The sequence below is a fragment of the Seriola lalandi genome, unplaced genomic scaffold (assembly GCF_002814215.2).
Source record: "Seriola lalandi dorsalis isolate HSWRI2012SDOR001 ecotype SW California unplaced genomic scaffold, Sedor1 jcf7180002054995, whole genome shotgun sequence".
NCBI classification, from domain to species: domain Eukaryota; kingdom Metazoa; phylum Chordata; class Actinopteri; order Carangiformes; family Carangidae; genus Seriola; species Seriola lalandi.
This window is the reverse complement of record NW_019525544.1, coordinates 213,662-237,973: the sequence shown is the minus strand read 5'-3', so window position 1 is coordinate 237,973 and position 24,312 is coordinate 213,662. Positions and strand designations below refer to the sequence as shown.

The following is a 24,312-nucleotide window of genomic DNA, read 5'->3' as shown; positions in this document are numbered from 1 at the left end:
CTCTGGCATGTTTGCACGTCATGTGTTTGTGTAGTGACTGAAAGGAGGAAGAAAAACCCAGACAGACCACGTGAAGCCAACAGCCTCCAGTGACATCACATCATATCAGGTCGTGTCCCTGTGAAGACGCATACAATTCAGGAAAAACAAGTTTGGAGACATTTCGGTTTGTCATCCTCCCTCCTCTTGTCTTTCTGTGTTCTTCTTTCAGGTACACAGGCTTCCAGTATCTACAGGTGATTTATTTCTCCCTGTGACTTCGACAAAGATCATGAACTACTCTCAGCCTTTCTCGCTGCTCAACGAGAGCCTGAGACCTCGATGCACCACCAGTGAACAGCTCTACTCCTCCCTGAACCGAATGGAGGACAAACAGCTGGGCTCCCTCAGAAGCCGCTCCTCATCTTACCGACCAACGGTTCTCCCAGCAGAACCAGAACCAAGAGTCTATGTGACCTCAGCAGAGCCGGATGATCCTGAGGAACCTGAAGACGAGGCAGAGCAGGAGGATTTCGTCTGTGATGGCTTTAAAGAAGGAAACTGTGCTGATCTGCTTTCCATTAGCAACTCAATCCTCATCACTGAGATGAACTTAAAATGTGGCAGTGAAGAGGAGCTGGCTGACGAGGACAGTGGCTCCTCACACTCCGAGGAGAAAGACAATGGAGGTGAGCTGAACTCAGAGGAGTCAGTGTCTGTCTGTTTGGCCAGTGAAGATGGGAAATCTCTCCAGAGGAGCTACATTAACGGGACTTTACCAGACCTGCTGAAGAATGGCAGGCCGCTCAGCAGACGCAGGACACTGGGACATGTCTCTGACACGGTGGGATAACAGTCTGTTTAATGTCTGTGTGTGTTTAGCATGAGAGAGAATCTTTGTTCAGCGTAATTTAGATCTATTCTGCTAGAAACGGGCTCGTCAAACAGCAACAGAACCTGTTATACAGGGAGGAGACGGTCTCAACTGTCAGTCAGAATTATTTCAGGCTTAAAGTTAAAAATGCAAAGTTGAAGAAATCTTGTTCCTCAACATAAAGGACATGTCATGTCCAGTAAGCCTCAGTTTGCAGTGAACATCCTTTATGGTTTTGATGACACATTATCACCGTGTTGACAGAGCTTGATTTGTAATGACGAGTACAAAGTGGAAAATGTTTAGTGCCTCACAATTTATGTTAAAAGCTTTCACTTCTCAGGTTTCTTTGTGTGACTTTGAGTGTGTGTCTATGAATGTTTTCATTTTGTGCGTATTTGCAGTGTTTGTGTTTGTGTGCTGAACAACACCTCAGCCAGTACGACTGGACGACCAGGAATCTAGATTAACAGTTTCTGTTTACATTGTGTAAAATGTCATGAGGTAGTGCTTTCTGTGTGTGTGTGGGCCTGCTATTATTTGCACAGCAAAAAAAAAGAAAAGTGATGGTGTACCTTGTTGAAATGTACTGATGTTACATTTATTGTGTGCAGCTTAATGAAGTGCGCAGAGAAGTGGAGCTGTCTCGCAGACGAAGCATCAGGCTCAAGGCCCAGGTGGACAAACTGCAGGAGAGCAGAGATGGGCCGGGCTGGAGCCAGCACAGAGAGAGGGTAAAGGTCACACACGGCGCCACTACACAGAGCTCTGCTGGATCATTCTGATTTTTTTTTTTACTTACTTTATTCATTTCTATCCCAGGTCACAGAGGAGGTCCTGTCCGTTCTGCGGCTGCTGCACCCGCTGACAGAGCCCGAGTCCAGCACACCTGAACCCTCTCCGGGGGAAAACTGTCTGGACGCCGCCCTGGCCCAGCTGCAGAGCGTGGCCCGCAAACTGGCAATTAGCAACACCAAACAGGTGAAGGCAACACCCACATGTACTCACATAAAGCTCCTAACAGTTTACTTACAATCTCAGTTTGAATTGATTTTAATGGGCATGTTACTCGGAAGAATGTTTGCTTTGCACATACTCGTGGAACCAAACGCTGGCAGGTGACAAAGGTCGCAAATTATTTAGATGAGTTTTAATGATCAATTTCTATTCAAAATCTGATTATATAACTTCATACAAGTAGCTGCCTTATTTCAAGATTATTTCAACTACTGCTTTCAAATTATAAAAGAATCATTAATATACTTTTGGCATCGCAGCAAGGATTTATACTGTCAGCGAGGAAGTTAAATATAACAAGCTTAAAAATAAGACTTGAGGCCTGTGTGTAGATGTTAATGCTTGTGTGAGAGGCATCTTGTGATGAAGCATCTTCCTCATCGTTTCCTTGAAACGACCCTTAATTTCTCCACCCAGGTGTTAAAGCTAAGCTATGTTGTCTGACAGGTTCCCAAGTGACTGTATCAGGCACCTGAGTCTGTCTGGTATTTACTGTATGTCAGGCAGGAGTTTAGAAAAAGTCCTGACGTGTGTGAATGACAGAGGGATTAGATTTGAATCCTGGAACAATGACAGATAAGAAAGAGTGAAGTCAGTGAAGTTAAACGAGAAAATAAACATAACCGGCCTCCTCTGCTTGCCGTCCATTCAGGAGTTCAAATCTGGACAAGGCAGAGGAGCAGAGGACATTGCTATCCTGCAGCAGGCTCTGCGGGACAGAGATGAGGCAATAGAGAAGTGAGTACACAGTGACACTCACCTCCTCCAAGTAAGACATGAATCAAGATTTAAGGAAAAAAAGGAAGTTGGAGGACATGACTTATACCGAGGAATGTGTCATTCTTTCTGCTCCGCTGTGCAGGAAGAAGGCGATGGAGGACGAGCTGCTGAGGAGCAAGACAGACATGATGACGCTGAACAACCAGCTGCTGGAGGCCGTACAGAAACGTCTGGAGATGTCGCTGGAGCTCGAGGCCTGGAAGGTAAACCTGAGAGTTTAATCTTTAACAGAGATAAAAAACAAAAAGTGAATCAGCTGAAAAGGGAGAGGTGTTCCCTCTGGATAAATGCGGAACTAAAGTCCCTCATGAAAACATCATGGTGTCACACTGAGCAAACTAGAGATGGTGGGAAAATGTGAACATAAGGGACTCAGCCAGTGAAATCTAGAAAAGTAGGACACCCACACACGAAAAACACACACACACACACACACCTAATTACCGTTAAGTACATGTTACTCTCAGGAGCCAGAATGTGTTCAGCCGTAAAACACACACAAACTACAGTTAATATTCACACACACTGTTCAGCACATACAGTGTATATAGGTAGTACCAGCTGGTCTCCTGCTACTGTGTCTTGGCTTCAGGCCCACGTGTTCATCTGGTGATAACCGGCTCCCGGCAGCGTTAAGCTGAAACTACACTGCACTTCACAGGTTTACTGGTGAGAGCAGCTGCTGCAGTCCTAAACTGATTTCACCTAAACTGCTGTAAAGAAAGAACTATTATTTTTAGTATCCAGGTTTGCTGTATAAATGTAAGCCTCACAGATCTTTTTGTAATTGACAAAAAATATTCAGATTTTGAGATATTTGTGGAAACAAATCCTTCTGTTTTATGGTGGTAATCTTAAATATTTTTTCTGCGTTACTGCTGTTGGGGAAAGGTGGATACTGGACTGATCTGAAAACACATCTTATAAAATAATATCAAACTCAACCCACATCCTACTACTTGTGTTCAGAAATATTAAAGTGAGATTCTATTATGTATATTTCCCTCAGTGCTGCATTTTTCTTAATATTGTCTTTGCTGTAATCATTTATTTCCAGTTTATAGACCCTCCTCTTGGTACGTTATACCATTTACAGTCCTTTAGCCATACAGTTTTGAAAGGATAAAGGATTTGAGATTATATAATCTAATATAAACCCGAATATATCAGTGGTATAATAATTTTCACAATAGTTACCAAACACACCAAGAAGTGGAATTAGTCATTTCTAAATTTATGGCAAACATAAAACTACGAATAATCCAGCCACTCTCTATTTTAGAATAAAGAGGGATTAAATAAAATACATTTTAATTATAATAAAGGCCAACTTTTTAAACTTTAGTGATGATGAAGACTAAATTGATTACATCTAATCACTATTATCCATAATTTATCAATACCCGTCTAATTAGTTTCTCATAACTGACAGATTGGTCCTTTGAGTGAGTTGAAAAATGAAGCCTGCAAACACTGACAGGTTTCCTCTACAGTGTGACAGTTTAATCCTTGTTTTTAAACAATCCTCCCAAAAAAAGTCAGTCTTCCCTCCCTTCAGTGAAAAGGAAAAATACACTACTCTCCTCCTTTTCTGACCCAACTTACACCCTCTCTGACATCCTGTTTGTTTTCCTTGACTTGCCACAGGAGGACGTTCAGCTGATGCTCCAACAGCAGGTTAGGATCCAGCAGGAGGCGGAGCAGGCCCAGAAGAAGCCCTCCCGCCTGGGCATCCTGAGGAGAAACAATCGACCGCCCGTCCAGCGGCCATCCAATTTCCCTTTGTCTGCTCCCGCCCCTCCCACCACCAACTCAAGCCAAATCTTCATCTCCAGAGCTGCGGTTTCTGCTCCCAGCACGTCTCCTTCTACCAGCACCCAACGCAACTGGAGGGACAAGTTGAAGCTGGGCAAGAGCAGTCGTCAAGGAGAAGATGCAGTGGGGCAGGATTCAGAGTATAATAGGGATGACAGCGGCTTCCAGGTCGTATCACTTGATTGAAGCAGTGATAACTTTGCACTAAGTACATTCAATCTGATACTCATCTCTCCTGTGTAACAATTTAGTCTCCCTCCAATCTAATGTCTTCTGCTTACTGTGCCAAATGCTGCAGTTTGATACTAGAAGGCTGTTTTCACATTCATCTGCTGAAGGGAGGGGAAGTTTTTCTGTGCTCACTTTGAATCTGAGTTGAAGACGTTGCACATACGAGCAGGTTTTAGTGATGACACCACTAGGTTAGAGGCAGGGTTATGTGTGATGTGGAAACATGAAACTTCCAGTGCAAAACATACATAAACACAGAGTGGAGCTTTCATCCAAGTAGGAGACAGCTTGTGTCCAGCGGTTACACTTTTGAAATGAACAATATTTGCATATTCATAGATTCTGGATTTTGACGTCATTTTAAGAATTTTTGACGAGGTAATTGAACTTTCTGAGGACAAACTGTCAAACACAAATTATTACAGCAAGCAACATGTCTTGGATCTTTGACTCATGTAATTTATATATTCACACTTAATGCTTCACATTTAATTTCCTGAACATTGTTACTGTTGTCATGTTGTAAATACATGATATTTAGACATTGTGACACACTGTCACATCACCTCTGATCCTTCATTTTCTCCACTTTTGTTTGTTGCATTTTCAAGATTCAAAAGAAAAAAAACACTGCAGATTTTTGCTATTTTATTGTATAATATCAGTTTGTACATTTTCAATAATATATAATCCACTCCTATATGGGCTTGCACACATTTAAAATGTTTATATATATATATATATATATATATGTATATATATATATATATATATGCCATTATTTCGAATAAGCGCCACCAATGTGGGAACAAACTGAGACGTATATAGCACAGCAAAGTCACACCCGATGACAAGAGAAAAGGCATGCTCACAGAGAAACAATATACAATCCTGAACAGATGATTACAGTCTCCAAACCGCTTTACAATGTCACTGAATAAATTCACTTTTCTATATCGTTAACACAGAGCTCCCTTTTGACGTGTTTGTGTCCCACTGTAACACCATAGAAGCTGAAACAGGACCTGCATTCAAATGTCAGCAACCCCCCCCCACACACACACCCCCACAATCTATTCATATTGTGCTACATGACACATCTGTGCTGTGGTAGAGGAGGACGAAGGGGTGCCTCTCCACTGACTTAGGCTTTATAAACAAATTAAATAAGAGTTTGACTCAACTTAATTCTGATAATTTAAAGCCTTTCAGACTTCCATATTCACATCAAACAAACACAAAACACTGATTGTAGTAAACATCTGGTCTCATGAAGGGACTCACCCCCATGTGTTAAGCTTTCTTGTGAGAAAATTCACACATAACTGGCAACCCAGCTGCCAATCTAAAGTCTGTTAGTTATTGTTGTAGAATAAAATGTTCCTTTTTTTTTTAATCAAGTTTTACAGAAATGGAAAAGGAGCTCTTGACAAAAGAGGCACATACAAATTTACAACACCCTGCTTATTCATACAGATGGCAGTTTCACTACTGGACTGTACTGTTCAAACCCATGGAAACAGAAATGACATTAACACTATCACGATCAGATAACAAGGTACATTGTTGCAGCATATATTTGTGAGAATACCCATCGAGTCTTGCGCCTTAGTTGTAAAGATAAGTGAGATAAAGATAATAAATCAGTAAAACATGTTTCATCAAAACACAGATTGGACTGAGCAAATACAAAGACACGACGACGTTACCACGGCTTATTGCCAGACAGACAGAAGAAGAGTAGAGGAGTAGAATGACTAGCATGTCCAGTTGTAACCTGAGATTTCAGGGAACAGATTGTGACAATACTGCACTTTGAGCGTTTCAGATTGGTTTTCATCGATGATTATGTTGGAATAAAAATATAACCAGTGCTCCTGATGAGCTCGAGTAGTGACAGAGTAAGAGACCTGTGAAATCCTCATCTCTGCCATTCAGCAGATACACAGAGGAGAAGATGAGGGAGAATTAAAACCAAAACAAAATACTGAATATATCTCTATTATCAAATTTCTACAACAAACCATCTGTACACGTTAAGTCTATATTACAGCCTCTTTACAGAGCGAAAGCCTCCTGACACATGACACCACGATAACCCGATAACCGCCCCCCCGGGCAAAGAAACTATTTTTGCTTTGCACATTCTTCCCTTCTCTTCACGAAGAGCTTCTCAGATATACAGTATGTGTTTCATTCCAGTGATGTCAAAACTATCTTACTGCTGGTCCATTTTTGCGGTCCCAGATTGTACATGGCCTAAATCCACTTTTCTATCATACTGGCATAAATGTATTGACATGAAGAAAGCACTGTGCAAATGAGAGTTTCTTTGGATTAGTATATCACCTCCAAAACAGCCCCATTATGTTAAATTCCAGATATTTTCATTGTTACCTACTGATCTAAAAACCAATGAAAACACATCTAGAAACCAGCCAATCTAGTAACACTACCTGTCTGGCAGAGAGACTAAACAAAAGAAAGCCTACGCTACACTACACTACACTACATTTGACACTGTTAAAAGGTAAGAACTGACTGCTGTAAAAGGGCGAGTTTGGTCCAGTGTTTGCAAATATTAGCATCTTTAATGACTCCACTCGCTCTTGCTGAAGCTGCTGAATTCTCACCTTGGTTTTCGGCGAGCGGACGCTCAGAGGCGCTGAGCATTAAAAAAAGTTCTGAGGTGTAGACGGGGGGCAGCTACGACTGAAGGAAGGAGATGATGGAGCTGATGAAATCTAAGGGTTTGTCTGCGTGGATCCAGTGGCTCGCGTCTGGGATGTACTGGATGTCAGCAACAGGGAAAAGCCTCTGGATTTCTGGGTAATCGTCAGAGCTGGATCAGGCATGAAGACATGGAGAAGGAGGAAAGAGAATATCAGGTAAAAAAAGAGGTGGAAAGGAAGAAGAACAGTAACGATAAATATAAAAAACGTTGATTACATCTGATTGATTATTGTATCTACGTAAATGGTAAATTTATGGTCATTTGTATTTACCATTTATTCCATATGTATTCAAACCATTCTTCATGGGTTGGCCCATTGTTTTTTTTTTTAAACTAAAATAAAAAATATTTTTTTATTTTATTCTATTTTATTCCATTTATTGTTTTCTTTCTTCCTACTCTTGTAAGTTTCATGTAATTCATTTTATGTATCTATTTCTTTTTTAACACACTGTATTATTACTTAATTTTATCACTTAATTTATTTTCTTTTTCCCTCTGGGGGTTCTGTCTAATACTGTATCATATTGTTTTGCATTGAAGTTGCTGACTCCTGTGATCGACGTTCACTTCATTGTTTTCTGAAGACAGACATACGATTGCCTTGACAGCCAATGAATTTCCAGTGCTGTCACCTGTTTAATGCCACCATAGTATAGTAAGGCATAAAAATATCGTAGTTTAGTAAGGCATTAAAGTTGCTAATTAACCTAATATGCTCGTCTTTGGATTGCGAGAGGAAGCCGAGGATCCACGCAGGGAGAGGAAGAACATACAAACTCCACACAGAAAGGCCCTAGGCCCGGGGTTCGAACTCAGACCCTTCTCACTGTGGGATGACAGTTATAACCACTGCATCACTGTGCTGCCCCATAAAACAGACGTAGTATAGTAAGGCATAAAAAGTCATAAAAAAATCATAGTATATAAAGTCATGAAGTCATAGTATATTAAGGCATAAAAAACGTCAAAACACGTCATAGTATAGTAAGCCATAAAATGTCAGTATAGTAGGGCATAAAAAGTCATAGTACTGCCAAAACTGATCCTACCTGCTGCACCAGGTAGTTTCAGCCTCATGCTGTGGTCGGCTTGTTAGAGCGAAATGTCCGGTGTCTGTCTGGGTTCCTTGAATGTTTATGACGACGAGGACGATTATTATTATTATTGTTATGTTGATGTTGAAAAAATAATGATTGATATGACTTAAAAATCACCTTGGTTAATCATTTTTTTAGTCCAAAGAAATTGTGAAATAACTGATATTAAAACGGTTGTTTGAAAAATAAGTGGGTTGTTTAAAATACCTATAGATTATATAATGCTTTGTAAAAATGCTTTATGTCTAACATTGTGCTGAATTAGTTACAAATAATTTGAAGGAACGGATTATGTGATCATTCGTTGCTTATATATGAATGTATATGTTTTCTCTTTTTCTGTTTTGTATTTTTAAGGTTTTTCACCTGATGATAATAAATGACCAGAGAATGTATCTGAGACTGTTGAATCATCCAAAATAAAAGCAACAAATGAAAGAAATGTGTTATCATTGAGTAAAATCCAGTTAAATCTGGGTGGATGGACCAATCCCTTTCAAGTAGTGAAGTTACTTGACAGTCATAATATATTAAGTCATAAAGTCATAGAAGGCATAAAAGGCAAGTAAGGCATAAAATGTCATAGTATAGGAAGTCATGAAGTCATAGTATAGTAAGGTGTAAAAAAGTCATAGTATCGTAAGGCATGAAAACGTCAAAGTATACTAATAAATAAAACGTTACAGTGTAGTAAGGCTTAAAACGTCATGAAAATGTCATAGTTTGGTAGGGCATAAAACATTATATTATAGTAAGGCATAAAAAAAGACAAAAAACGTCATAGTATAATAAGGCGAAAAATGTCATAGTGAAGTAAGGCATAAAATGTCAAAAACATCATAGTTTAATAAGGAGTAAAATGTCATAAAAACGTCATAGTATAGAAAGGCATGAAATCATCATAGTATAGTAAGGCATAAAATGTCATAGTATAGTAGGGCATGAAATGTCATAAAAACATCATAGTATAATAAGGCGTAAAATGTCATAGTATAGTAAGGCATAAAAATGTCATAGTATAATAAGGCGTAAAATGTCATAAAAACGTCATAGTATAGTAAGGCATGAAATGTCATAGTATAGTAAGGCATAAAAATGTCATAGTATAATAAGGTGTAAAATGTCATTAAAAGAACGTCATAGTATAGTAAGGCGTAAAATGTCATAAAATGTCATAGTATAGTAGGGCATGAAATGTCATAAAAACATCATAGTATAATAAGGCGTAAAATGTCATAGTATAGTAAGGCATGAAATGTCATAGTATAGTAAGGCATAAAAATGTCATAGTATAATAAGCTGTAAAATGTCATTAAAAAAACGTCATAGTATAGTAAGGCATAAAAATGTCATAGTATAATAAGCTGTAAAATGTCATTAAAAAAACGTCATAGTATAGTAAGGCATAAAATGTCATAGTATAATAAGGCGTAAAATGTCATAAAAACGTCATAGTATAGTAAGGCATAAAAATGTCATAGTATAATAAGGCGTAAAATGTCATAAAAACGTCATAGTATAGTAAGGCATGAAATGTCATAGTATAGTAAGGCATAAAAACGTAATAATTTGGTAAGACATAAAATGTCATAAAAACGTCATAGTATAGTAAGGCATGAAATGTCATAAAAACATAGTATAGTGTGGCGTAAAATGTCATCAAAACATCATAGTATAGTAAGGCATAAAAATGTCATAAAAACATCATAGTATAGTAAGGCATAAAATGTCATAGTATAGTAGGGCATGAAATGTCATAAAAACATCATAGTATAATAAGGCGTAAAATGTCATAGTATAGTAAGGCATAAAAATGTCATAGTATAATAAGCTGTAAAATGTCATAAAAACGTCATAGTATAGTAAGGCATAAAATGTCATAAAAACATCATAGTATAGTAAGGCATAAAATGTCATAGTATAGTAGGGCATGAAATGTCATAAAAACATCATAGTATAATAAGGCGTAAAATGACATAGTATAGTAAGGCATAAAAACGTAATAATTTGGTAAGACATAAAATGTCATAAAAACGTCATAGTATAGTAAGGCATGAAATGTCATAAAAACATAGTATAGTGTGGCGTAAAATGTCATCAAAACGTCATAGTATAGTAAGGCATAAAAATGTCATAGTATAATAAGGCGTAAAATGTCATAAAAACGTCATAGTATAGTAAGGCATAAAAATGTCATAGTATAATAAGGCGTAAAATGTCATAAAAACGTCATAGTATAGTAAGGCATAAAAATGTCATAGTATAATAAGGCGTAAAATGTCATAAAAACGTCATAGTATCGTGAGGCATAAAAACGTCATAATTTGGTAAGGCGTGAAATGTCATAAAAATGTCATAGTATAATAAGGCATAAAATGTCATAAAAACGTCATAGTATAATAAGGCGTAAAATGTCATAAAAACGTCATAGTATAGTAAGGCGTAAGATGTCATAAAAACGTCATAGTATAGTAAGGCATGAAAACGTCATAATTTGGTAAGACATAAAATGTCATAAAAACGTCATAGTATAGTAAGTCGTAAAATGTCATAAAAACGTCATAGTATAGTAAGGCATGAAATGTCATAGTATAGTGAGGCATGAAAACGTCATAATTTGGTAAGACATAAAATGTCATAAAAACGTCATAGTATAGTAAGGCATGAAATGTCATAAAAACATCATAGTATAGTGAGGCATAAAATGTCATAAAAACATCATAGTATAGTAAGGCATAAAAATGTCAAAGTAAAGTAAGGCATAAAAATGTCATAGTATAGTAAGGTGTAAAATGTCATAAAAACTTCATAGTATAGTAAGGCATGAAACGTCATAGTATAGTAAGGCATAACAATGTCATAGTATAATAAGGCGTAAAATGTCATAAAAACGTCATAGTATAGTAAGGCATAAAATGTCATAAAAACGTCATAGTATAGTTAGGCATAAAACACCATAAAAATGTCATAGTGTAGCAAGACATAAAATGTCATAAAAATGTCATAGTATAATTAGGCATAAAATGTCATAAAAATGTTATAGTATAGAAAGGCATAAAATGTCATATTACAGTATGGCACAAAAACGTCATAGTATAGTAAGGCGAAAAATGTCATAGTAAAGTAAGCCATAAAACATCATAGTATGGTAAGGCATAAAAACTTGGCGTAAAAGGCATAAAAGGCGTAAAATGTCATAGTATAGTAAGGAATAAAAATGTCATAGTATAATAAGGCGTAAAATGTCATAAAAACGTCATAGTATAGTAAGGCATAAAATGTCTTAGTATAGTAAGGCACATAAACGTCATAGTATAGTAAGGCATAAAACGTCATAGTGTAGTAAGGCATAAAATGTCATAAAAATGTCATAGTATAGTAAGGTATAAAATGTCAAAACATGTCACAGTATAATAATGCATAAAAATGTCAAAACACGTCATAGTTTGGTAAGGCATAAAATGTCATAAAAATGTCATAGTAAAGTAAGGCTGAAAAGTCAAACCATAGTAAGGTATAAAAACGTCATAAAAATGTCAAAGGATAGTAAGGCACAAAAACGTCAAAAAGAATCATAGTATAGTTAGGCATAAAACATCATGTATGTTTAAAAGTTGTACACGTTAGGAAGATATTCACAAATGCTTTTCATTTATTTGTAAATGAATTGAATGTATTCACAGATAATTTTTTTAATTTGCGCAATTTGATTGTGTATTTGCAAATCTGTTTTATATTTGCAAGATATTTTTGGGAAAAACTAAAATTATTTTTTGCATTTGTGGAAGGTGTTTTATATTTACACATTACACATTAACGCACAGATTGTCAGTCTGTTCATACAAATAATACTGAAACAAATCTACCTGCACAATGGTGTTTTATACCTGATATAAGCAGAACTAGCTCCACCCAAAAACAGTGTAGGTCCCTCATAGCGGGTGTTAAAGCTGGGGAAACTCATGATGTCATCGAGGTGTGCTGAGATGGCCTCCAGGTTGACCCTCCAAGTATAGTGTCCGTTCTGCTCCACCAGGTTAGTGAGCAGGAACTGACGCACAGAGTGCTCCTGACGGAGGGAAGGACAGTTTATGATATTTCAGGTTCAGAGTTTGACTTTAAAACAGCTATAATCAATGTTTTTATACTTGAAATGGTTCACATGACTTTTTGCATGTGAAGTGGATTGCTTTTTGTGAGTAACCCACAGAGAATTGACATCTGATTTTACACCAGGTTTCACAACTTTCAGCTCATTGCTTTGGTTTTATGGCCTGAAAATGTAATGTTTTGGTTCACTCTCACCATCTTCTGCCATAGCAGGCAGCTGTTTTCAGTGATCAAATAGCAAACAGGCACAGTTAGTGACTAGCTGGTACACAAAATTGAAAATTTAGCAGCTAAAGAGCCAGATATTTCCCTCAGGAGATGGTGGAGACCAAAAACAGAGCTAATATTTACATTCGTCAGGGGAACAAGAACATGACTCGATGTGAGGACATGAGGATGTGTAAATCAGCAACTGTTTGCCACATCGACTTTACTAAGAAATAATTTGTCAGTGTTATGTTCGCAGACTATTTCTGCTGCCCTCAAGTGGCCAAAAAAAGAACTAGAGCTACTTGTCAAAAAAGAATAATTGCACACCTGAAAAACAAACATGCTTTTGTGAAAAAAAGAAACTTGCATGCCAGGTTTAATTTATTGAAGAAGAGCTGTCACATCCCGTTTCAAACACTGAATAGTGTGCAATAAAAAAAAAAAAAAAAAAAAAAACAGTCCTGACCTTGACCAAACTCCGCAGCTGATCCTCAGCCATCCGCCTGGCGGTGGAACGTGGAATGTCACTGGAGATCTTCATCTCCTGCATGGCCTGGATGTAATAACGGAAGTTGGTGCGTGTGGTGGTCTGGGCTGGACTGATGTCCACTACCACCAATCTCTCCACTAAACCGGGCTACAGAGACAGATAGATTGGGGTAAACAGGTAGGAAAAGAGAGAAACAAGATGATGTCATGTGGGGAAAACCAATGGCAAAATGGAAACAGGAGAGCTGGGTGTAGCATGAAGACCAGAGGAGGATTATTAAGTTCAGAGTGGATGGAAATGTACAGCGAGAAAGGTGAGGTGACATCCAGCGAGGGGACTGTAGCGTCATGATAAATTTATGGTGACATTTCTCAGCTGCTAACCTGCGACAGAGCAGTTGTCATGGCTGTTTTCCCTCCCATGCTGTGGCCGATGAGGACGCACTTCTCGATGCGCAGCTGAGCGAGGAGGTGTTTCAAATCACCGGCCATCGCTTCATAGGTCAGCACCGAGCTGTGAGGGCTGTTGCCATGGTTACGGGCATCTACAGTCAGCACCTAACTGGTCAAAGGACAGTTAGGACACTTGGAATGGGGGGTAAAATGGCAACAGAGCAGAAACAAAAAAACTTTTATGTCAGCTATATCCTTTTATCTGGCTGCAACTCAGGAAAGTGACAGCATAAACAAAGGTTGTATTGTGAACAAGAGGTGATGAGTTTCTTCAAGTAGGCCAAAGAGCCGATTATCTATTATCTTTATTACAACAGTAGAGTGCAGAGGATTTGTATCAAATAACTGGCAACACACTGGTTGATTGTACGTTCCCATGCCTGCTTTTGTAAGAGGGCCAGTGTCAGGCTGCTTAGAACCAACTCTAACACACAAAGACGAAGTGTTTTTTGTTGTAACAACAGACAGAGGTGATGTCTTCATCACTGCATTACCTTTCGGCCTGTGCGCTGCACCAAGGACTTCGCTATGGAGTGGAAGTTAGATTTGCTGCCAAAAAGGCCATGAAGAAACACCAGGGGAGTGCTCTCTCCTTTCCCATCGAAGACATCATAGGTCAAACTGACTGGGCTGTGGAGAAAAAAGAAAAACATCCATACTGATTAGTTTGAATCTCCCCGCTTGCGCTTGTGGTGAGAATTATGTCACTACTTCAGACAGCAAAAGTGATAAATCTCAGTCAGACAGGCAAACTGATGATAATTTCAGGGAGTGACAACAATGATTGAATTGCTTCAGCTCTCAGTGAAAAAAATTATCTAAGGAGAAGAGGGCAGTGGCAGCATTAGTCAGTGATTTGTGATATGTTTGGTTGGAAATGTTTTGCTTCCACCTGCTGGTTTAACATTAGAGAACCATACAGGAAAAAATGTGTTGTTTTTTTTAAGTTAAAGTAATATTTTATAACAACGACAATTCACTTGTTTAAGAAGCTGGAACGAGAGAATATTTGGCACATTTGTTGATAAGTGACTTAAAAGTTCAATCTGCTGTCAAATAATTAATTGTCTGATCAACAGTCCACAACCCAAAGACATTCAATTTATTGTGATCTATGAAAAGAAGCAAATCCTCTAAATTAGGAAGCTGACACCAGAAAATATGTCATTTTTGCTTGAAAAATAATCGAAACAATTAAATCATTTATCAAAATAATTGTCGATTAATTTTCTGTTGAGCAACTCATCTCCGTCTCTGCCTACATTATCTGATTAATCAGAAATTTGTTAGAAATTTGCACCACTGAGATGGAATATCAACTATGGCAGGTTCTCCATACTCCATCTTGTGGCCCTGGCCTAGTAGAGGGAAACCGTCGAAATCCACTTTTAAGACCCTAATTGTTATATTCATAGGTTATATTGAGCTCATCCGTTGTTAAGTTTTTTGTCTGTATGTCAAATAATAAAACACAGAGAAATCTTAAGACAAGGTCATATTATTCAATCATAGAAGAACTGTACCTTTACCTTCATTAACAGCAGGTTTGACAATTATTTTACAGTTATCAATTTTCTCTAATAATCAATTGATTGCTCAGCATATTAAATGTCAATATGAATGAATGAAATACGACCATCACTATTCCCTGAAGCTCAAGTGAAAATATTCAAGTGACTTAGTCTTGACTGACCGACTATCAAAAACCCACAAATTTTTGGTTTACAATCATAGAAAAGGGGGACATTGGCAAATATTCACATTCGAGAAGCTGGTACCAGTGAATTTTTGGCATTTTTGCTTAATAAAATGGTTTAACCTTGACAAATTATACATAGTTTTAATCCCTGCAAAGCATTTTAGCATCCCAATATCACTGCAACAGCTGCTCACGATTGGTTCAGACTTGTGGATATGGTTCTAGTGTTTTCCACACTACATGTAATACTTACTTATTTTGAGCACGTTATTGACTGATGATTTTGATGAACAAAATTATTGTCCTGTCTACCAGTGTACTGTCTGATCAGCTCATCAGTTCAGTACCAGTTGGTTGGTTTCTGGGTGTCTAAAGAAATAGTGAACTGTCATGTGTAATGGTGCTAAATAGGGGCCCAACAACAATTTTTTTTGCCTGTGGCCGACTATGTGGTTAATCCGGCCATGATTTACTAATATTCTGATACTTTAGCATATATGTAGCATAGCATATCATGAACCATCTATTCAAAGCTATGATCGCTTAATTTATCTGCATAAACCAAGACAGAGCCCATAACGCTCTATGAAATCCTCTTTGTAACAACTGCAGGTTGACCGTCTTGCTAACCAGGCGTCTGAATGTCATTTATGGAAACTCTGTAAAGTTAACGGTTAATACAGATGCAAAGTCATGATACCGTGACAAATTCCCAACGGTTAAATAACAGGCGGCATTAAAAGAGAAACACTTGGCTGTCACTTAAACCTTGCGCCGCTCACTACGCTACAGCTCAGGCAGACAGAGGGCATCAGTTAGCCGGGAAGCTAGCAGGGATACCTGGATGAGCTGGCGGTCCGGACCGTAGGAGCAACCCCGCAGACATGCTGCTGTCCGGGGGATAAACGACACGATTGCCGGCCGCCCAGCAGTCCTCTCTGGATCAGACGACACAAAGCACTCATGGCAGCATATGCTCCGTTACCGGGCCGTCGCCAAACAGCATGTGAGTTTAAAAACGGCAACAGTGACAGCGGAGACTCGGTGAGTGTACATGCACAGCGTCCCGGAGGTCGAGATTGAACCAGAGGAAGCTTCAAGCTGTCAACAGCTGATGGTGACGATGCGTCATGACGTAGGACGCACAAGACTAGTTTGTGTTCTTTTCCCTGAAGTCGGTTTTTCAGGCTCAGTAAAATGACCTTCTAATGAGCACCACTGACTACTAGTAAATATCTGGACACAATTGTAACCAAGAGGCACTTGAAAATAAAATATAGTAATCTTTACTGTGATTTTCAGTGGTGGAAGAAATAGTCAGACCTTTTTGTAGAACTACAAGTACCAGCCTTGCATTCAAAATGTCAGTAAGATTACACAGTCTTAACCTATCATAATATATCACAATTGGTTGACAATATCTTGTATCTAAGATAATTGTAGTGCAGAAAAAAAGGAGGAGTAAAAGTTCAAAAGTAAAAAGTGGAAATAATCAACTAAAGTGCAAGTAAAACTGCACTTAAATACAGTACAATAAATGTTCATAGTTAATCTCCAACGCTGGTGATTTAGTATAAATATTTTGTTTGATCCTACAGAGCTGGCTGTCATTAAGTGGTTGCAAATACCAGTACGCCTAATCGATTTTTAGGTGTGTGTAGGCTATATTAAGATTAAGCCCCCAGTTGACAGTAACAATGAGCTGAATTTACGGTCATTAAGTCCACACTCTTCTTTGCTTGAGTTGTTTCTATTTATTAAAAGGGACTCTATTGTGCCTTTTTTGTGTTAATTTTTCTTGATTTCACATAACCATGAGGATTGAAATCTTTTTTGTTTCGCATTAATGTACTGTTGAACCACAAGGTGGCGACATAGTGTTACAATATGGGCTACACCTACTCACCACCAACAAAAGTATTTATTTACAGCATTGCATAGAGGTGCTCCCTGTGAGAACAGCTCTCAGTAAATGAGTTGGTCATTCATTACTTTGTAGGGACATTTGTAAAAGACACGAGTCTGTGGTTCAGTCAAACCTGTGATTGTTCTGATTTGTGGACGTTTCCTAAAACACTGTGTTATGTTGGGGTCTGCTGCTGCACTTTCTATTGTTTATGTCAATTTATAGTTTAAATTATAGTTCACAAATGTGAATTTTATTGATTTATTTATGTATTATTATGTACATTTTTATTATGTTGTATTTTATAACTTTTCAGTACTCCTTCTGTCATGGTGCTTTAAAGTGCTTTAGTCTAACAATGTTATGCCTTTTCAAGTGTTCTCTGACAAGTAGAGACACCGGTCAATGCCAAGTAAAATTGCTCAAGTAACTTTTATTAGCATGGATTGGTTTATTCTATTTATTCTAATCACATTCACATACATCTACAGCACTCACCCATCAGGGAGGCGTCAGATACACACAGCAAGGACAAGGATTCCTGCAACAGACGGTCTGGCCCCCACAGATCCCTCATCTCAACACCATGGAGTCAGTCTGGAATTAAATGAAGAGGCCGAAGACATTGAGACAGATGAAATCCACAGAGGAACTGTGGCAAGTTCTCCAAGATGCTTGGAACAACCTATCTGTCAAGTACCTTGTGTACCGAGGAGAACTGGTGCTGTTTTAAAGTGGTGTTGTTGATTGATTGATAAAAAACTATTCATGGAATTATTTTTGAAAGCATCACATTAATTTGTATTACATTCACATTACCTTTAGTGGCTAAAACTTTAGTACAGTACTGTATGACTCAATATTTATAACTTCAGTCACTCTTGAGTCTCACAGGCAGAGCAGTCCCAAAGGAGCTTAGCAAGAGAAACAACTAATAAGAAATTTATTTACAGGTGCTCTTCATCCTGCACTATATACACATTGGTATACTATTGTCCTGCTTCAACCCTCTCTTCATCCTCTTCTGCTTTCTCACCATCTCTTTGTTTTGGTTTGGGATCAGTGTGGTAGATTTATTTTATTTTGCTCTCATGTCTGTTGTTCCTGTCATATACAGGAGCAGAAAAACAAACCCTCAGCCTATAGGCTTGGACAGCCTGGCCTCCCTTGCTGCGTCTCCAAACATTCATTGCTATGGGCGACGTGTCTGCTGGGATAAAGCATGCTGTGAGCTGTCACCATAGTGATGGCATGAGACGGAGGCCCAGGGGAGCACATGGTACAGACTCAACTGAAAGAAGAAGAGGGAACTGGCAGATGAGGGTGCATTTTTTATTCTACTGAACATTGTGTCACCACTCCAGTTTTCCTTGAACCGAATATAAAAAACTGCCAGCACCATGTTTCTGACACCAATTTACTTTTTTCAACAATATTCTTTTTCCCCCCTTTATATATAAGTTATTTCAAGTGATACTGTGTTGGCAACAAGTTGGAAAATTACATCACAATAGCAGATTTAGTCACACAATTAAAAATATCATGGTTAAATGCATACAGTATATCCATCTATTTAAAACTACAATATATCCATTTATAACAAAAGGGAGGAAGGAGGACAACTGGAAAAATAATAACATTCGATTCAATAAATAATAAATTGTCAGTGGCAGTTTCAAATTTGAGGTCGTTCTTCCATTGAAGATTTTACTGACTTTGCATCTACCTGTGTAATGAAGCTGAGTGTTTAGACAGTGAAATATTTCTTCATGCTGCACAAAGCAAAGCAAATAAAGTCTTTGTACAATTGTGTTTACTTCATCTATTGTCCCTGTCCAGATGTTAAAAATGAATCATTAGTGCATCAATGTGCATATATACACAACATGGTATAGTACACACTCACCACTAAATAATGCTACAGTATAACACATACTGTACTGTTTCACCAACGATCCAAACTGAGTAATCACAAATGAAGAAAAAAAATGCAACACAATGATAGGGGGATGATATGAGGGATCGTTAAATGTTCAGAGGTACAACTCCCGGTGTATCCTTATTTAGTGATAACACTGCAGCGCACCTCACACACCCTTTAACAATATATAATGACGAATACACTTTAAAAACAATGATCTAGACTATAAAACCTTAAAATTTCAGCTGAAGAAACTGTGTTCACTAAACTGTCACATAAACCAAAATGTAATTTGCCTACAGTGAAAGATTGGCTGCTGTCTGAATAATAATCATATTTCAGGGTGGTCTGTTGTCATTCCAGCCTTGTTATTCTGTAATGTGTTATTTGTAGACACTACCCTGTAATGTGCTCAGTCATGATGTGTTGCCTCCACTAACAGAAACATTGAAAATTCTTCAGACTAAAGTGAAAACCAGAAGCTGAGAAATGAAGAAGGAAATATAATACCAATACTCATTAAAATTTTTCTATTAACAAAATGAGGAAATGTTGTTACTTAGTGTAGGTGGCAAGTCGCACAAATGTTGACACTGAACATCAGTAAAATGTTCACTGACATTTTGATTGTTCCACTTAAATGAATTAAACTTCCTCAACTTCTGCTTCACCGGTGCACTGTGACAGTTTCAGTGTCCGAGTCACCCTTTATAAGCCTTTGTGCACCATACATCATTTTGATTCAGATAAGGGGCTTCAGAAGGGCCCTGATGATAATTCATGGAGAGAAATGTTTAGACACGTATAATAAAAGCCAGACTCCGTTATACTTTATGATGCACATGTGCAGAATATTGATATCCTGCTCTTCACAAATAATGTCTCTCACAACATGAAGTTGATCCTTACTGGTTCAACAAGCAAACTTTTCCACCTTTATAAGACAAACTTTTATTTTTACTTTTATATTGTACCTTTTCTGTAGTCATATTCACATATTCTCTGCACTGTGTCTTTTACTATGTACATAAAAGAAAAAAAGTCAGGCACTTTCCTGGAAATCTCTTTCTCAGACATGATTTGTTGTGGCTAAACAGACGAGTCAGACAGTATTTATTTATCCGCTTATGACATAAATAGTGATACCAAATATTTCCCTCTAATTAGTTGCTATTTTAGTCTTTCACAACAGTTCAAATTTATCTGTATTTATAGATATAATGATTTGACGACTCATTAAGTCAGAGTTCCCTGATAAGAGCTGCAGAGTTATCAGAGTCACTGCTGAGAGGAGAGGAATGTTAACAGAAGAAAACAGAAGAACCACTTCCTGACAGAAATCAGTTCAAACTGCAGATATACTACAGCCCCAGCTGTCAACATCTACCATCACATCGCTGACGTCTCGTTTATCTAGACCACTCACAACAGACTGCTGTTATCTGTGGAGGCTCAGGTCATGTTCATGTTTTTGGCTCTGAGAAGCCACAGCATGAGCCAACACCAGGGTGGCCTGTATCTGCATGTTAGAATGGAAGATTCAGAGTTTATTTATAATATAGGCACATACACAAAATAAATATAGGCATGGAGATATAGAAAGTATTTCTATCCCAAAAGCTACATAAAATGTTAGAGATAAAATAATGAATCCTGCTGTGTATTTGTAGATTTGAGCGAACACATCATGGAAAATCTGACTCTTCAGACAATATTTTAGTCTTAAATTCTTGAAATTCTCTAAAAAAAAACCCCACAAAAACAAAATGTGTGTTTTACTCTCTCTCTGCTCAGTTATCTCATATTTTGCACCTGGTGTGGTAGTACTGCTGTCTAATCACGCCTCTTCTGATATAATAATGTCTAAAACATATTTATTGACGCATGCTGAGGTGTTTGCAACAGATAGTTTATCTGCTTTACACAACTTTACAGTCCATCATTCAATGAGGTTAAAAAAAACAGTGATAACCTGGGATCATACTTTCTAGTGTCTCTATCAGGAGCCCATTGGACTTTGCTGTTTGGTCATCATCTCATTTGTGAGAAATCTGCTACCTGTCAAATTCACGTGTTCCAGCTGGAAAGAGAAGCTGACATTCAGATGTGCTATTTTAACCCCTGTACTGTCTTGTCATAAATGTTTGACCTTTTCTTTTCTTTTTTTTTTTTTAACTCTAGTTCTCACTTTGTCTACTTCACAATATTTAAAGTCAGCTGTACACAGGTGAGCAACCCTGTGTCCCACAAATTACAACTTTATTTTTGACAATGTTTGCTGTCTCGACAGTCGTAAAATGAGGTCAACCTCAACAAAATTCTTGAGTATAAATAAAGGTTTGAATGAATGAATTAACATTTATATGCAACTGGGTAATTAAAAATGCAACTGGAATAAGCTTTCTATTAAGGTAATGATGATGTGTTGTTAATTTACAGATTTGGCAAGTTGTTCATATGTTGGTACTGAACTATCATTAAAATGTTCATGTTTTCTGCCAAGGAATCCCATCTTGCAGCACAATATCTGCTTGTGGTGGAGATGTGTCAACGTGTAACCAAAAACACAATCATTCAACATTCTTTCTGTAACTTTCTGAAACTAAGGATCCAACATTCACACCCACCTCATGCTGTGATTGGCCAGCTGTGCAGAGTTGAGAAAGGAGCCAGGGTTTGAAAAACGTACCGCATCTCAAAATGTGCCTTCCTTTTAGATTCAAGAATTTAGCTGCAAGAAACAGATTGATGCTGCCATACAAATACAACTGCACCTATTTTTTTGTTCTGTTTAATCTGTTGAAAATGTCCATTAAGTAAAGTTTTACGCCGTGATTACGTAACAAGATGACGTAATTAAAAGAGTGCCAGTCAAACCTCAAATGAACCAAATATGATGTGGAAAACATGATGGAAATATGGCTTTAATGTTTGTTTCATGTATCTCTTAGTGGAGCAGAAGACTCAGTGGACAAACAGCATAAGTTACAGGCTTTATGTACATCATGATTTATTTGCTAAATCTTTTTTCATCCCACTTTGTCACAATTTGCTGGTCTTAGGCTTCTGAAGCTGGACCACAGATGGAAACACATGCGTCTCTGTCTCCTCTGTAATTCATCTCTCCCTGTGTGACTGTGTCAGCGTCTTTATAGAAATTCTTTCTCAGTGATTCTGACAACCGACAGCAACACTTGAGATTCACACTTGCCAGTTTTTCGTCATGAAAAGGTGACAATTTCCTGAAATGTGGTGTCTTTTCCTCTCTTACACAGACATTCACATCCTAACAGAGGAAACTATAATACCTCCGCAACTGAACAGCAGTTAGATGATTTATTCACAATTAGTGTCTTGAGATACCAAAAATATTATTGTCACACGTTGAATTGGTCAAATTCCACTAACTGAGCCACCTTGATCATGGTCCTTTGAGATTACAGAGGTATGGAAAGGCGTGTGTGTGTGTGTGTGTTTGAGTGAGTGATTATGACTGATTGGTAAAACCTGGTGACAGAGAACTGCTCAGTGAGCACTGAGTGTAGCAGGTGCGTTTCAAGGCTGATAAAGTACCTTTGGTGCTATTTCCAACAGATAAGGCTGTAAAATGTAGTGACCTAGTGGTTCAAAACAAGTGTTGACTGGACTGTTAACCATCAGATTCTTCTCCATTAAAAAACTTTTTAAATCATACCTTCACATTGACTGTTTCTGTGGCTTTTTTCTTGCTTCCTGGAGAGAATTGGAGAGAGATGGCAGGGTACGCATTTCTATTTTCTCTGTCTGAAACTCTCTATCAATAAACTACATAATTTTTGTAATCACAGGTTGTGGATCGGGAAGGTGTTTCGCTGCCTGTGACATTACACTATAAGGACAGAACAGTGGAAATTTTTTTTTATTGTAGATCAATGTGCAAACTCTGACAGGCGACTGTTTGCCGCCCATCTCCCCATATGTTCATGGTCGTTCTCCCTCTCTATGTTTATCACTGACACCTGACACTGATCTAAAGTGATGTGTGTGATATGTTTTAATTCTGTGTTTATTTCTTAGTTTAATCTGACAACTTTTTTAAATTGACTAATCTTATCAGCTCAACTAGTTAGCCTGAAGTTTCTATTTCATGGAAGCTGTGGCAATTTAGCTGTCAATGTGTGACTGTTAGAAATAAAGTTGGCAGTGGTCATAAAACTGTTTGTAGGATGACCAGACCGATAATATACAAAGCTTACCTGCTATCTAACACAACGTTTTGGGGCGGCTTGGTGGTTGCATCAAGGGGGCACAGGTAAGCTATCATTAGCTAGCTACACAGCAATGCAAAGTATTTTTTTTTTTTACTGCGTTTGCGTTTGAAAACTCACTGCAGCACAGCGACGAGACTAGGCCGTCCTTTTCCGAAGACTCGCGGGAATTGGTGGATCCTTCGTGGGCCAACCTATCCCAAGATGCATTGCGCGCCGGTAATGAAAATAATATGGCAGTAAATAACGCAGACAGAGAGCCTGAGGATTACACTTTTAAATGAAAGTGTGGGGTTTCAGCTCAATTGAACAGCTTACGGTACAACTGTTAAAAAAACTGTTTTTTTTGTGTTTTTTTTGTAAAAAAAAAAAAAGAAAAAAGTTACGTACTGTCAAGTTGCTAGGCGACAGGAACCGCACTTTGCGACAGGAACCGCACTTTTCGACACTAAGGTAAGGGCAGGCACAGTTGGTGATGCAAAGCGAAAGTCCTCCGTAGGCCAAACCGGCTCATTTCGGTTCGTCTTCGTCGTCAACGACAACAACAATGGCCACACCTTCTGTCACCTCGTCCCCCTGAATTGTGACACAGCAACGGTTTACCTTTATCATGTTCTCGTAAATAGACCACCTCACCACCCATCAGCATGAGAGGATGTTTACCTCTTTACCGTAAAAAAAAAAAAAAAAAATCTGCATACATCCACTTTTTCTCACAGTGACCGACTGAGCTAATGTTTGGTATAA

At 38.1% G+C, this 24,312-nt stretch overlaps 2 protein-coding genes across 2 annotated transcripts; one reads left to right on the top strand and one right to left on the bottom strand.

The window, feature by feature from the left end:
- The first annotated feature begins 100 nt into the window (after positions 1–100).
- On the top strand, positions 101–5,659 carry bicdl2l (bicaudal-D-related protein 2-like). Its single transcript, XM_023397072.2, has 6 exons — positions 101–823; positions 1,468–1,587; positions 1,676–1,834; positions 2,523–2,608; positions 2,733–2,853; positions 4,298–5,659. Exons 1-6 carry the CDS (start codon positions 272–274, stop codon positions 4,649–4,651), a joined length of 1,392 nt encoding a protein of 463 aa, XP_023252840.1. The 5' UTR covers positions 101–271; the 3' UTR covers positions 4,652–5,659.
- abhd11 (abhydrolase domain containing 11) lies at positions 5,332–16,586 on the bottom strand. The gene is made up of 6 exons (XM_023397073.2): positions 16,332–16,586; positions 14,287–14,422; positions 13,724–13,897; positions 13,317–13,487; positions 12,418–12,599; positions 5,332–7,538 (listed from the first exon to the last, which is right to left on the bottom strand). Exons 1-6 carry the CDS (start codon positions 16,454–16,456, stop codon positions 7,403–7,405), a joined length of 924 nt encoding a protein of 307 aa, XP_023252841.1. The 5' UTR covers positions 16,457–16,586; the 3' UTR covers positions 5,332–7,402.
- Between the last annotated feature and the right edge of the window lie 7,726 nt (positions 16,587–24,312).